Here is a 14,979-nt window from a genome sequence, read left to right as displayed (position 1 = left end):
TGACACATTAAAATCTTATCCTGCAGGCGAGCTTAGTCGCTTCAGTCCTGTCTGACTCTGTGCCACCCCGTGGACTGTAGCCCTCGGGGCTCCTCTGTCCATGGAATTCTCCAGAATTCTCCAGGGGATCTTCCTGATCCAGGGATCAAACCCGCATCTCTTACATCTCCTGCATTGGCAGGTGCCTTCTTTACCGCTAGCAGCATCTGGGAAGCCCAAATCTTTCCTAAGGTACAAAATCAGTGATCCCCTGACCAGCATCACCTGGGGACTAGTCAGAGCTGCAAGTGCTTGGGTCTCACCTCAAATCTACGGAACCATAAAGCCAATAAGCAGAGCCAGGCATCGGTGTTTTAACGAGGTCTCTGCTAAAATTTGAGAACCACTGTCCTAAATGATGTGTCATGAGAAAGAACGTAAAAGTGATCGTGAATGATCACACAGAGTGAATGTTACTTGGGGGAGCATTCACTGATGAGGCTGCTTGAGCACAGCTCTGAATGAAGTGAAGAGGGGGCCGTGCAGAGGCAAAGGTCCGAGAGTGGGAGTTGAACCCAGGCACAGAGAGAGTGGAGTGTGTCTAGTTCTGACGTGGCACGGCTAGGAGGCCAGAATGACTGAGTAAATGCAAGGGTCATCTGTGCAGTCTTTGATTTACGTAGATTTCAAAGACTTTTCACGGTTAGCACGTGTCCTTAGTTACACTGAAAATTCCTTGCATACAAGCACCAGATTTCATATATTTTCTAAACAACTCACTATGGCACCTTTAACAGTGCCTGGAACTAAACAGATTCTTAATAAATGTATAACCACATGAATGCAGAAAAAAACTGAGAAACGGGCAAAACCTGTGGAGGAAAAAAATTAAGGATTTTTTTTTCCATGTTTAGCTTTATATTATTATTGGGAGAAAGTTAGCCAGAGACATCTGAAAGCCACTTAATACCTCAGAGAAATTTTGAAAGTAGCGAAGTTGGTCAGAATGTAATTTTTAATGACATCACCAAACTTCTGAGAACTCAAATTCAGATGATTACCTTCCGAGCTTTTCTGGATGGGATACAATTAAGTCACTCCGATGTGAAACAACTTTAATTTGCTAAATCTGAGGATGGCGCTTGAGAGACACCAGACAGAAAAGCAGTCATGGATGATGACTCTGTCCCAGGGGTTTTAAAATTTTCCCTTGCAATGCTAAGCAGCCAGATCGAGGCACTGGGCAAAGGTGGAGCCATGTTTGCATGCTAAGTCACTTTGGTCACGTCCAGCTCTATGTGACCATATGGACTGTAGCCCTCCACCCTCCAGGCTCCTCCGTCCATGGAATTCTCCAGGCAAGAAGACTGGAGTGAGTTGCCATTCCCTTCTTCAGGAGATTCCCGACTCTGGGATGCAAGCCCTGTCTCTTACGTCTCCTGCACTGGAAGGTGGATTCTTTTACCACTAGTGCCACCTGAGAAGTCCCGGAGGTGAAGAGGCTGAAATGAAACCCAACTTCAACAGAAAACTCGACGCATCTAATTTTACTGTCTTAAAGAGAGAAATACTTCAAGTTTGTGACAACTGCCATCAGCCTGTCCCCTTGTATGAGAAAGGAAGTGGGAGGATACGAGTGACCTGAGTCCCTGTATGGGTTTGCTGGGGCTGCCGTAACAAAGTTTGACAACTAGGTGGGTTCCCAACAGAAGTCTATTCTCTCACTTTCTGGAAGCTCAAGTCTGAGACCAAGGTGTCATCAGGGTCGGTGTCTTCTGTAGCGTCTCTCCTTGGCTCATAGATAGCCCTCCTCCCCAGGTCCTCACATGGTCCTCCCTCTGCACCTGTCTGTCTCCTAACCTTCTCTTCTTATAAGGATGCCAGTCCTATTGGATGAGGGTACACTCTTATGACCTTGTTCTAATTGCCTCTTTAAAAGCCCTGTCTCCTAACTCAGTCACATTCTGAGATACCAGGGGTTAAGACTTTAACATACGAACTTGAAGACGGAGGGGTGGGGGGAAGGTACAGTTTGGCCAATTTCAGACCCTCAGAGAGTGGCTCCAACTGGTAAGTAACTAAAGACCATCGTGGTGGTGCTTTGGGGCTCACCGACTGTCGTGCTCAAAAGCAGCTTCTGGATGGAGACTGAGTCCCCTGGTGATGCAGATAGAACCTCATTTCCAGACCAGAAGCCATTCAGTTCACCTTGTCACAGAGCTTACTTGAGAAATTCGGATGGGAATTCACCCTTTTCTTTGCCTAAGAAGACACACATAGAAGATATACATCTCCTCTCTAACAATGCCCATGTGTTCTTCCCTCTGTTCTTACACTCTGCCTGAAACATAAAAAGCTGCCACAAATCTCAGTTTCCAGATGTCAGCTCTCTGGAGGCCACGTTTAGGATGAGGGCACCAAGGATGGAATCTGTCTTGGGTGTGTAACATAAAGCTGGCATGCATCTTCATATTATTTTTAGTAGTCCATAGAATCATCTTTAAAAGCAGGTGCAAAAAATGTGTGTGGACTCATAGAATAAGATGAACATTAAGGATTATATTTTATAGCCAGCTTTGAAAGAACAAATTAACTTGGCAAGAAATTCTTAAGGGTGCAATGAATTTTGCATTTGCCAAATAAATAAATAAATAAAAATAGCAAGGCATGGTCAACAGATTTTTAGGTAGAGTTTTCGTTGCAAAGGGAAACAACAGCAATTTATAAATGAAATATTTTCCCCTAAAAGTAATGCAATAGCTCAACTCTTGTTCCAAGCAGAGAGTATCAGGGAACATCACCTGAAACCAAATACTTCCAACCTCATCCCTGGAGTCTAGAGTAAACAGTTGGTATTATTAGGAATTTGGAATTTGGGGAGAGATTTCTTCTCTAACTCTCTTCTGCCTTTCAAGCCTTCAATAACGAAGGTCCGGTGGCTAAGACTCCGAGCTCCCAATGCAGGGGGCCTGGGTTCAATCCCTGGTCAGGGAACTAGACCACACATGCTGCAACTAAGGGTTCAACGCCACAACTAAGACTCAGCGCAGCCAAATACATAAACAAATATTAAAAACCAAAACAGTGACCTGCTCCTCAAATTTTCCTCTCTATCTGAAATGACCCACCCTGATGAGATTATTAACAGCCAAAGGCCAATCACCTGGGGAGTCAGGTCAATTATCAAGACTATGTCAGCTCTTTCCATGTATCAAATGAGATCACTAGAAACCCACAGAACCCCAAAGACATTGCTGTTCCATCTCTAAGTCACATCCGACTCTTTGTGATCCCATGGACCGCAGCAAGCCAGGCATCCCCGTCCTTCACTATCTCCCAGAATTTGCTCAAACTTATGTCCATTGAGTCAGGGATGCCATCCAACCATCTCATCCTCTGTTGTCCACTTCTTCTGCATTTAATCTTTCCCAGCATCAGGGGCCTCTCCAATGATCGTCTCCAATGAGTCGGGTCTTCACATCAGGTGGCCGGAGTAACGGAGTTTCACTTTTAGCATCAGTCCTTCCAATGAATATTAGGGGTTGATTTCCTTTAGGATTGACTGGTTTGATCTCCTTGCAGTCCAAGGGACTCTCAAGAGTCTTCTCCAGCACCACAATTCAAAAGCATCAATTCTTCAGCACTCAGCTTTGTTTATGGTCCAACTTTCGCATTCACTGGAAAAACCATAGCTTTGATATATGGACATGTGTCAGCAAAGTGGTATCTCTGCTTTTTAATATGCTGCCTAGGTTTGTCATAGTTTTTCTTCCAAGGAGCAAGCGTCTTCTCATTTTATGGCTGCAGTCACTGTCTGCAGTGATTTTGGAGCCCAAGAAAATAAAATCTATAACTGTTTCCACTTTTTCCCCATCTATTTGCCATAAAGTGATTGGACCTTCTAATAAGATGGTTTCAGACGATATCCTTGGATTTTGAAGTTTTATACAAAGAAACTCTCCATAAAACAACTGTTAAATAAAACTATTACATAATATAATGTCAACAATATTAAGATACAGGAGGTCTTGGATTAAATGCTCTAAATAAGGGGCCCTAAACCTCTTCTTAAACAAAGAAATTCACTGAACTCATTACATTTCTCTTTTTATCTTCTTTTTTCATCTTGGCTGCAATTATAGCAATTATTCTTATCTTAATTTTCTTGACACACATTGCGGCCAACTGGTACTTGTGTTAACTCTTGTCTTAATGATTCTTATATATTTTTATTGTTTTAAGCCAAATCGAATCTACTTTGGATGTATAGATTTATATGGATAAAACTTGTCTTGCTTTCTTTTGCTGACTTGTGAAATTCGATGAAGAGTTCTTTTTTGAATAAGAGTATTTTTATAAATACATCAGGAAAAAAATCTAAACATTGTCTAGATGTCTGGGTTTGAATGGATTTTATGATTGTGACAGAGAGAGTGAAATATTTCATACTGGCTAACAGATGGGCTGGGCTTCCCAGGTGGCTCAGTGGTAAAGAATCCTCCTGCCAATGCAGGAGACACTGGAGACTCGAGTTCAATCCTTAGGTTGGGAAGATTCCTGGAGGAGGAAATGGCAAATCCACTGCAGTATTCTTGCCAGGATAATCCCATGGACAGAGGAGTCTGCCAGGCTCCAGTCCACTGGGGTCTCAAAAGAGTCAGATATGACTTAGTGACTGAGCACACACAAGGTATGGGGGGACTGGTTTTCTGAAATGGCTTTGGAAACTGAAGTCACCTTTCCAGCATTTAACCCTAGAGCTCCACCTGCAGTTTAGAAATGGTTGCCCTTAACTTAAAAGGACTGATTGTGAAGCTGAAGCTCCAATACTTTGGCCACCTGATGCAAAGAACTGACTCATTGGAAAAGACCCTGATGCTGGGAAAGATTGAAGGCAGGAGGAGAAGGGGACGACAGAGAACGAGATGGTTGGATGGCATCACCAACTCGATTGGCATGAGTTTGAGCATCTGGGCGTTGGTGATGGACAGGGAAACCTGGTGTGCTGCACTCCATGGGGTCACAAAGAGTCAGATACGACTGAGCAATTGAACTGAACTTAACAAAAAGTATAACAAAAAGTAAAGGTCCAGGTTTAGCAACATCCCAGCTATAAAGGAGGAGACAGAAACAGCATACTCCAAGTCTTCTCCATGCCTTTTCATTGGTACTCAGCCAGCCAACGGCAAACCCTGTAATTTTTTTTTTTGGACCAAATCATGGTCCATGACCAGGCTTCGAACCCATACTCCCTGCACTGGAATATCAGAATCTTAGTCACTAGACCACCAGGGAAGTCCCAGATTCTGTAAATGAATGGTATCTTGGGGAGGGCCCTTGGATTCCACCAAATCTTCTATTCACCTTCATTGATGCTTTTCCTACCAGAATCCCATCTGCAAAACAATCCTCAAGAAGTTGGTAAAGGGCACAGAACTCCGTAGGTACCACATTAATTGAACCATTTCCTCAAAGTCTGAGAAATCTATTCTAAAGTTTCAACCCAGGAATGTTAATAGCAAGGGATTTTGAAAGACATCGGACTAACGTTATTTTTTAAAGTAAGTACAAACAAATCATGAGTATCCAATCTTTTACAAGAACATTCTTTCTTATGGGTGAATTGAGAGCCAAGAGGGTAAACTCGGATAAGTACTCTCCTCTTTCAGAGGGTAAAGGGTAAAGCCAAGTTTACCCTCTTGGCTTGTCTCTTAGAGAAACTCATATATGAAAATCCCAGGTAATAAAGGAAAATTGGGGGTGATTACTGGCATCACAAAAACATGTTTTGCGATACCAGAGGATTTCTTTCTTTTTTAAGAAACATTCTTTATTGAACTTGTTACAATGCCGCTTCTGTGTTCTGTTTTGGTTTTTTGGTTGCAAGGCACGTGGAATCTTAGCTCCCTGACCAGGGATGGAACCTGCACCCCCTGCATAGGAAGGCGAAGTCTTAACCACTGGACCTCCAGGGAAGTCCCAAAGGTTTCTTGAAATACTTCCTTTCAGTGGTTACTTCCCAGTCCCAAATATGTTTTTTCTCCTTAGCTTAAAGATCAATTCACTTTTTAAAAAGCATTACCTTTCAGGACATTCATTACATCAGGAGCAAAAAATCTAAGAGATAATCTTTTGATTTACCTGATACAGCCAAATAGAAGAGTTCAAGGAACCCCTGTTATGGAAAGAAAATGTCTTCATGACCTCTCTCTTATTCTCCAATGCCCCTTGGTCTACTTAATGCTTTTTACTGTGTGGGTGGTTAGCAGTCCAACACAGCTCATTTGCCAAATGAAATCTTATATGAAAATGCAATATTTATAGTAGAGAAAATGCCACAAAACTCCAGAGCGCTGAGGAACACAGTTGGGAAATCGCACCTTCAGTTCATTCTCCAGTTTACTGACAAGTCTTTAGAAGTCATCAGTCTGTGCCTACTGGTACCTGCCATCTTTTCTAGAACATGCAGAAGAGGTGGCACTATAATTGCTACAAGCACAGCCAATCAGATCCCTTGTTATCAGTGAGGATTCAGTGCAGAGAACTGAACTGACTCCAGCTGGTTTAAGCAAAAGACAGATCTATTAACTGGCTTGTGGAGTCATTGGGCTGAATGTTAACTAGAACTGGGAGACTGCACAACCCATTTGACAAGGGGGAAGCTTCCAGTGGCCCTGGACCACTGTGACTCTGCTTTGGAAGTCCAGAAGCTGCTGGTCCCACTGCAAAGTCACACCACACCTGTGTCCTCAGCAGAAGTAAAACAGATGCCCAGACTTCAGCTCTGTCAAGTGAGTGGCTATGCCCTGAGACCGCTCAGCAAATGGTGCTGAAGAAAATCCAAAGCCTCCACAAATGCCTTGGTCCCTACTTCTGGAACCCAGCGTATCTGCTATTCCAGAATGATTCTGCTTTCCAGCCTCCAAAGTAAAAGAAGGAACGCTAGAAGGAGACAGGAGTGGACCACGCTGGCCAGTCGCTGTGTCCTCCCACCCCACTCACTGAGTTCCCAAGCTAGAAATGACCCTTTCACCTTTTCTTTGATGGCACCCTAAAAAGGTCAGGAACGTGCTCCCAAGCTACTGACCTACAACCAAACTCTTCTGCAAATTTTAGTTTTTACACTATTACATGTTAACCGCTACCAGCACTTAAATCCCTTTAGTGCTTTCTTTACTCTGCCCAGCAATATTGTTGTGTCCATGTGTCTGAAATTCATTTCTTTTTTTTTTAAACTCTTCAGAGGCTAGCTCTTCATGCTCAAATAATCTTAATATGAGGCTCACAGTCTTCACCCATAAACATCCTTGGTTTTCCTCTTTATACGTGGACGTTTCCTCCATCTTTTTCTCTAACCTCCTGCTCACTCCTTTGCACAGGCGGGGAGATTCTGGCAAAGGTGAACTCTCTGTTCCTTAAAGACTCCCAGCCGGATATGGTCCCCATCACGGTCACCACCTCAAAATAAGAGGACAGCCCAAACATACTCAACGAGTCACACACGTTGGGCAAGTTCTCCCTCCAAGAGTCTCAAATCCTCCGGAGCCTTTAAAAGCCATTCTTGTTTATAGAGTCTGAGTGTTTATGAGGAAATTTGCTACAGAAATGGCAGCACCTCTGGCTGCTGGGCTGGTAAGGAAGGTGTCCTTTCCAAAGCTAACCGTTCAGGATACGATCACCCAAGGCATCTGGCTGCAGCGAGGAGGAAGTTGCTGCTGTGTGCTTTTATATGAGTTTTATTTTCAAATTCCTGAGGGTACACAGAAGGGTGGGAACAACTTGTGGCTCTTCTTTCCCTCACGGCTGACTGTGGAGCAGCCAGACCCCAGCCCCTGCCCGCGGTTGCATTCCATACAGACATTTATAAGACAGCAATGACTAAAAGGAAACGACTCCATCATTAAGACCCAGACCTAATAACTGTGGGACAATTTTACACGGAAATGATTTCTAAAACTTCACTCTATGGCAAGATGGTTTTTACTTTCTTTTGGAGATTTCCTTTCCCCGAACCATCTCTCTTTTCACCAAAGAGAGAGGGAAGCAGAAATGGCATAAATTCCACTGAGAAGAATTTCATTTGGTCTCCGCATGGGTGGAGTGTGCGGGGGACCCACTACTCCGTAGAAGTAAAGATTTAGAGGTGACAGATCTTTGGAACTTGGTCATGTTATAAATCAGAGCGCTGAGCGAATTTTTTTCTTTACTTTTCAGCTTTGTAAATCTCTGAGAGTGACTAGTTGGCTCCCAGCATCAGACAAGATCTCTGGGTTTTGCTGTCTCTTGGCCCCACCTGAAATCCTGGAATGAGAAGCTCCCACCTTGCATGCAGGGGAGCGTTTGAGAGAGACTATTACACGGGCACCAGCAACGTCTCCCTTCTCTGTCCTAATCAGTGCCTCAGAGCTGTCCCATCTCTCTCTGGCACATTTTCTAAAAGCCTCTGTGCAATGCACCAAGTCCGCGCTCCTCCCATATCCTAAATACGCCAAAGCACTAGAAAGGTAGGATTATTCAAGTGAAAAAATGATTAAGCCAGCAGGTTTATCTCCAGGCACAGGCTGCCTGAAGTGAAAGCAAGGTCGCATCCTCTCCAGGGAGCGGGAGCGGTGGGAGAATTGGTCCAGACCCTGCCCAGGACTGGGGAAGGGGGCCACTGACACACTGCGCATGTGCAGAAGCGAAGCCTGGGAGCCGGGCTCTCCCGCTCCCGCCCCTTCCAGGCCCTGTGGCTGGAGGTCTCCTGGATGATACGCGAAATCCTTGGGGTGACACATGGGCAGCTATTCGGCGGAGGCGAGTGAGGCACTCTCCTCAGGTACACAATTTATGGGCCCCCCTCCAAAACTCAGTAATCAAGATAAATAATATTTTAATGATATTTTTTAAAAAATCAAAATTAACGCAATAATCCATGCAGAACCAACCATGACAAATTTAAACACAAGATGAACAGGAGTTGGGTGGGAAGGTCCTACCCAAGTCCTGTGGATTAAGAGAAAATGACATTGCACTGACCCCAAAGGAAACCCGGGACTTGCAGGTGGCGCCCAGAGTGGGTTTGCAAGAGATCACAGCTGTTTCGTCCGCAGCCTCTGAGGTCTGGGGTCCTAAATGGCCTTCATCACTGAAATGCTGGGGGACCCTGCTTCTCCCAGTCCTGCTCTCTGGGGAACTTGCTGTTCCCATATCTGGGTGTTAAATACAGTCAGGCACACAGGGACTTTTTCAAACAGGAGGCCAGCAAGGCCCCTGGCAGAGAGATTGTATATAGACTCTCCTTGACTCACTTTCCTGTTCATTTCCTATCCTAGCTCAATTGGATTATGTCAGGAAGGCCAGGTGCAGCCAGAGGACATTCCCAGGTCGGCCACAGAGAGGCAGTGAAGGGCAGCGTCAGGCACACTGGCCCGGGCCAGCCTCATTTTCTGGCCCCAGGGCTCCTGTCGAAGGGGCAAAGTTCTCACTCCTCTCCTCTCCCAGCGTTTCTCTCTCTCCAAGCAGGATTTGGGGAAATCACTGGCCCCAAAGTTCCTCCTGGAGCCGGAAGAATAAACACCTCTTTTGCATTTGTGAATCTGCTGGGACTTGCCAGAACTTCACAGCAAGGCGTGCTTAGAGTAAAACAGCGTTTTGCATAAGTTCAGCCGGCCCAAGAGAAAAATCCCAGCCACGCTCAGCAATTCCTAAGGCAAGGTTGCCTGTCCTAAGCCTTCAGCCCCGAAGCCCAGAGGCTGGCTTTCTAAGGCAGCCAGTATCTATGGATACCTGCACTGCCAAGTGTGCTTGGCTGCAGGGGAAATTCCTGCCTGTAAGACAAAGGCTCCATTATCCCACTGGCATGCCGTTCCCCAGGTAAGGGGGAAGGTGCAGAAGTATTTGTTCTTCTCTTTCATTCTATTTTGCAAAGCACAGCCTATCTTTACAGAGTACTGAACCTCATCCATTTCCTGCAAAGCACAAAGGAGAAATTTCACTTCTTGGCTGGTTCCCGGGCTCCTGCCTCAAGCAGGAGTGGGGTTAAGAGAACACTAAGCCCTGTACTCTAGATGGAAAGCACCAGCCTGGATCCTGCTGACACTGCCAGGGCTCCGTATGCTCGCTGGGTGCACTGCACCCTTGCAAACCCCGGGCCTTCATTGGTAAATGGAGTTAATAGGAAATAGAGGGCCTTCCCACTTCTGCAATTTAATTAACTATGTTCCTCAGAGAACAAAAAGGAGATTTTCCATGGCTTTCATCTTTCACTAGTAAAATGAGGACCCTGGATTATTAACCAAACGTGAAGTATACAAAACTGAAGGCTAAAAATTAATATCAATAATGCAAGTAAAAATGGGGTATTTTTGGTTTATCTTGTTTTTCTCTTTAAAAGACCTAGGACAGGGCTTCCCTAGGACAGGGCTCCAGTGGTTAAAAATTCACCTTGCAATGCTGGCGACATCGGTTCGATCCCTGGTCCGGGAATTAAGATCCTACATGTCTTGGGGCAGCTAAACCTGTGCGCTACAACTGCGGAGTCCATGCGCCCCTGCACTCTAAAGCCTATGCTCCACGACAAGAGAAGCCACCCCAGTGAGAAGCCCGCACACTGCAACTAGAGAACAGCCCCCTGCATGACATCAAAGATCCAGCGCAGCTTTTTAAAAAAAAAAAAAAGACCTAGGACAGTGTCTGAACCCAATTCGCTTTGGTTACCAACTGTGACTGAGGAAACAAAATCAGGATACCTCCCCACATCCTTCTCTGTTCTTCAAGCAAGGCGTTTGCTTGGTTTTAAGAGAATTCAGCTGTCTTCTGCAGAGGCCCACCCTGAAGCCTTTTGTGGGTTGATCCCCTTCCCGTCCCTCTTTCTCCTGACCCCAGATGTCTGTAAACACAGGTACCGAATCAGAACCTTGAGAAGGCAGGTTAACCCTATGAAATACCAACACGATTTGCAAAAATGTCTAAATCTTCAGGATCTGTGCCTTTTGTTAAAGGGCCAGGAAGGAAAAAGAAGCAAAGTGAGATAGAAAGTGAATATCCAATATGAAAAAGCAGATGCTACGTGAGGGTAGGGGCTTCCCAGGTGATAAAGAACCCACCTGCCAATGCAGGGGACATAAGTGATGCGGGTTTCGATCACTGTGTCAGGAAGATCCCCTTGAGGAGGGCATGGCAACCCACACCAGTATTCTTGCCTGGACAATCCCATGGACAGAGGAGCCTGGCGGGCTATGGCGGCCCACAGGGTTGCAAAGAGTTCCACGCAACTGAAGCAACTGATCACAAGCGTTTCCTAAAAGCTTGTTGAAAGAAAAGGCTATGCTAACCTCTTGCTAAGGCCCTCCACCCTTTTATGTGGTGGCAGGGTGAACAGCCTTGTGTTTCTGGCTTTCATGACCAGTCATGGGGGTACTGGCCACACTGCACGTCTTCTTCCTGGAGCCATTCATGTCCTCCCCTGGACTGTCAGACAGTGGAGTGGGGCTCATACCCCAACCATCCACAGTTCTGAAACTGGGGAGGAGGTTCCCAAGAAATGAGGCTCATTTGGCAAAGTGTCCCTCTCTATTCCCTATACCAGGACACAGACAAGCACTGCTAGCCTCTTGTTTGAGTGCCAACCCCAGCCAGTTCTGCATGTGCCCAGCCCCAGAGACCGCCTGGACTAGATGCTTCTTCATCAGGTAAATCCTCAAGGCTTCATGTTAAGTCATCGGAGTTTCTGAGTACTTGAGGCTTTATAAATCAAGATCAAATTAACATTCCGATGTAGGGGTCTGTGTTCAGAAGTATAAACGCACACACGTGCAGTAGTAAAAATCAGAAGCTGCCTTTTGAAGCTTACCCAGAGATCTTTCTTTTGTCTGGTTGGTGGACCTCACCACTGGAAGGCTTGCCCGAGTCCGGCTGCCTCTGGAGAAAGGACTGGGAGTTTCTCCCTCAGACATGGCTTCCAAAGAATCAGCAGACGCCTCTGATAGATGCTCCACTGGGTCGCCCAAGTTGGGAGGCTGAGGGCTGTGAGAGAGTTTGGGGCTTCTTGTCTGCAAAAGGCATTTGAAAGAAAGTGGGAAAACAGATTGTTACTACTTATGCTGAAAATATTTTCTATACCATCAAGATCTGCTGAGCTGGAAGAACAACATGGCAATGAAAAACAGTCCATTGGAAGGACTGGATATAGAAATAAAGACCCAGTGGGTCGGAATCTCAGTTATGCAAGTTACTGGAAAAAAAGTTGTCCCTGAGTGAGTATTCCATTAAGGTTTTTATCACTGGACATAACAGCGCAAATGCCGATTCAACAAAGGAGTTGAGGACAAGCTACATTACAGGCTGCCCTGGTGGCTCAGATGGTAAAGCATCTCCCTGCAATGCAGGAGACCCAGGTTCGATTCCTGGGTCGGAAAGATTCCCTGGAGAAGGAAATGGCAACCCACTGCAGTATTCTTGCCTGGAAAATCCCATGGATGGAGGAGCCTGGTGGGCTACAGTCCATGGGGTTGCAAAGAGTCGGGACATGACTGAGGGACTTTCTTCTTACATTACTGGAGAGGATGATAGCAGGGACTTCCCTGGTGGTCCAGTGGTTAAGAATCTGCCTACCAATGCAGGGGACTCAGGTTCGATTCCTGATTGAGGAAGATCAACATGTCATGGAGCAACTACGTCTGTGTGCCACAAATACTGAGCTGCGTGCTCCGCAACAAGAGAAGCTATCGCAGTAGAGAAGCCTGTGCTGCAGTGAAGAGTAGCCGCCACTTGCAGCAACTAGAGAAAGCCTGCTTGCAGCAACGAATACCCAGTGCAGCCAATAAATAAAAAGAATGATGGCAAATTAGTTCCCTTTGCCAGACAAATTCTAGCGGTGGTTATAAGCACAGCAGATGGCACTGTGCATACTTTCATAACCTCACACGGAAGATGCCCTCACACCAGAGCAAATTGAACACAACCAGTCCTCTAAACTCCTCTCTCTAGACTGTTTCCAAAAATCAGTAAAATACAACTGTGAGAGAAAAATTTCTATCACACTTGATTTCTTTTCTTTTGAGGCCGAAATTCCATAATTCAGACTATGTCTTGGTTATCACTTGGTTAAGTGTTTTGGTTATCACTTAACCTCGACAAACAGCAGAAAGTACCTATAATAACCCAGACACACATAATACATAATTGAATTTCTCGCTTGGTTATCTATGCTGTAATGAATGTGTAAAACATTCATAATTTGTGTTGGTCAATAACATTTCTTGAACATATACTGAGCACCGTGAACAACTGAGACAGACAGACAGATATCACATTGCTTGATGTCAAAGATTTTCAAACTAATTGGTGAAATTAGTGAAGGATCACAACACAAGATAGTGTATAATTAAGCTTACACCATGAACTGTTTGGTACGTCCATTCATCTTTTCAACGAACACCTATCAACTGCCTAGTATATTCCAGGTACATGCTAGGTACATACTAGCACACGGTTGGTACTGGGAACAGAACGACAGACAAAACAGATGAGATCCCGCCCTCATGGTGCTTACAGGGGACAGACGCAGAAGACACTGACAGTGTGAATCCAGACTGGTGAGGGGGTGTATATACGTGGAGAACTGGAAAAGCAAGTCAACTGTGATCTCAAGGACGACGGAAGTTGGGAGAAGGGGACACGCCGGGGGCGGGATGAAAAGACGAAGGCAGCATGTGCAAAGCTCCCAAGGCAGAAAGAAAGAAGTGGTAAGCACTGGAGACCAGCAGACCCCAGATCCCACAGAGCCTTGGGGTCAAGGGGAGAATTCTCACTCTGACTCTAAGCTACCAGAGTGCCATCTGAGGCAGGGAGAAGGGGGAGGGGTTAGGATCAGATACATTTTTTTATAAGATCATTTGGGCTGTTGTGTGGAGGCTAGAGGTTGTACATGTAGAAGGTCAGAGAAAAGGAGTCAGGGAAACTGGGGGGCTTACGCTGAATGAACGTGAAAGTTGCTCAGTCTGTCCGATTCTTTGCGACCCCATCAACAGTAGCCTGCCAGGCTCCTCCATCCATGGGATTTTCCAGGCAAGAACACTGGAGTGGGTTGCCATTTCCCTCTTCAGAGGATCTTCCTGACCCAGGGACTGAACCCATGTCTCCCACATTGCGGACAGACTCTTTACCATCTGAGCCACCAGGGGCTTCAGGTGTTCCTGTGTTGGGTGCATAAATATTTACAATTGTTATGTCTTCCTTTTGGAATGATCCCTAATCATTATGTAGTGCCCTTCCTTATCTTTTGTAATGTTCTTTATGGATAGGTGTTCACTGAATGAATGCCTGATCTCAGCTTTCCCCACCCCCAAAGCCCACCCCAGCTTTCATTACATGATTCCAGGCACCTTCCAGATGGCAAATGGATCCGAATTAATCAGGTGGTGAGTCTTCTCTTACTAAACTGCCAAAGGTGCTGATGGTGGTGGGATATAGGCAGCCCCAGGAGCTAGGTTTTTGTTTGTTTGTTTGTTTTGGGGGTGGTGGTGGTTGTTTGCATTCCTTAATTTCCTCTAAGTTTTCCTAAGGATGCTAATGTACTTTGAAGTTCAAAACACCAAAGCACTTACTTCTCAAGGTAGGACTAACTTTGTGGGTAAACAATCGACTCAAGTGTTTAAAAGGGTTCTGGGTTTTGTTTCATGCTCTGCTGTGGCTGCCTTGAAACCTTTAATAATTTTTGGAACAAGGGCTTCCCAGGTGGCACAGTTGGTAAAGAATCTGCCTGCCAATGCAGGAGACACAAGACACGTGGGTTCGATCCCTGCTCCAATATTCTTACCTGGAAAATTCCATGGACAGAGGAGCCTGGCGGGCTACAGTCCATGAGGTCACAAAGACTCGGACATGGCTGAACACGCACACTAAGAATCACACAGAGTCGGTCCTGCCTCAAGGGCACAGAACTCTTTCAGGGATGCCCAGGTGTGCCCGGCACTCCAGGGGAGCCCTTTGAGGATGGGATCATCAGCTTCTTTCCCT

General features: G+C 45.6%; 1 protein-coding gene across 4 annotated transcripts in view; it reads right to left on the bottom strand.

Annotated features, from left to right (window-relative positions):
- Window positions 1–14,979, bottom strand: part of KIAA1217 (KIAA1217 ortholog) — a 350,583-nt gene that overhangs the window by 158,065 nt on the left and 177,539 nt on the right. For all 4 annotated transcript variants that reach the window (XM_010859916.1, XM_010859915.1, XM_010859913.1 and 1 more), the window contains exon 3: window positions 11,813–12,011. In XM_010859916.1, the coding sequence (XP_010858218.1) occupies window positions 11,813–12,011 (199 nt within the window). The remainder of the gene's footprint in view (window positions 1–11,812; window positions 12,012–14,979) is intronic.

Source organism: Bison bison, unplaced genomic scaffold (assembly GCF_000754665.1).
Source record: "Bison bison bison isolate TAMUID 2011002044 unplaced genomic scaffold, Bison_UMD1.0 scf7180017864461, whole genome shotgun sequence".
NCBI classification, from domain to species: Eukaryota; Metazoa; Chordata; class Mammalia; order Artiodactyla; family Bovidae; genus Bison; species Bison bison.
Note: the sequence above shows the minus strand (reverse complement) of the source record. Positions and strands in the feature narration are given on the sequence as shown.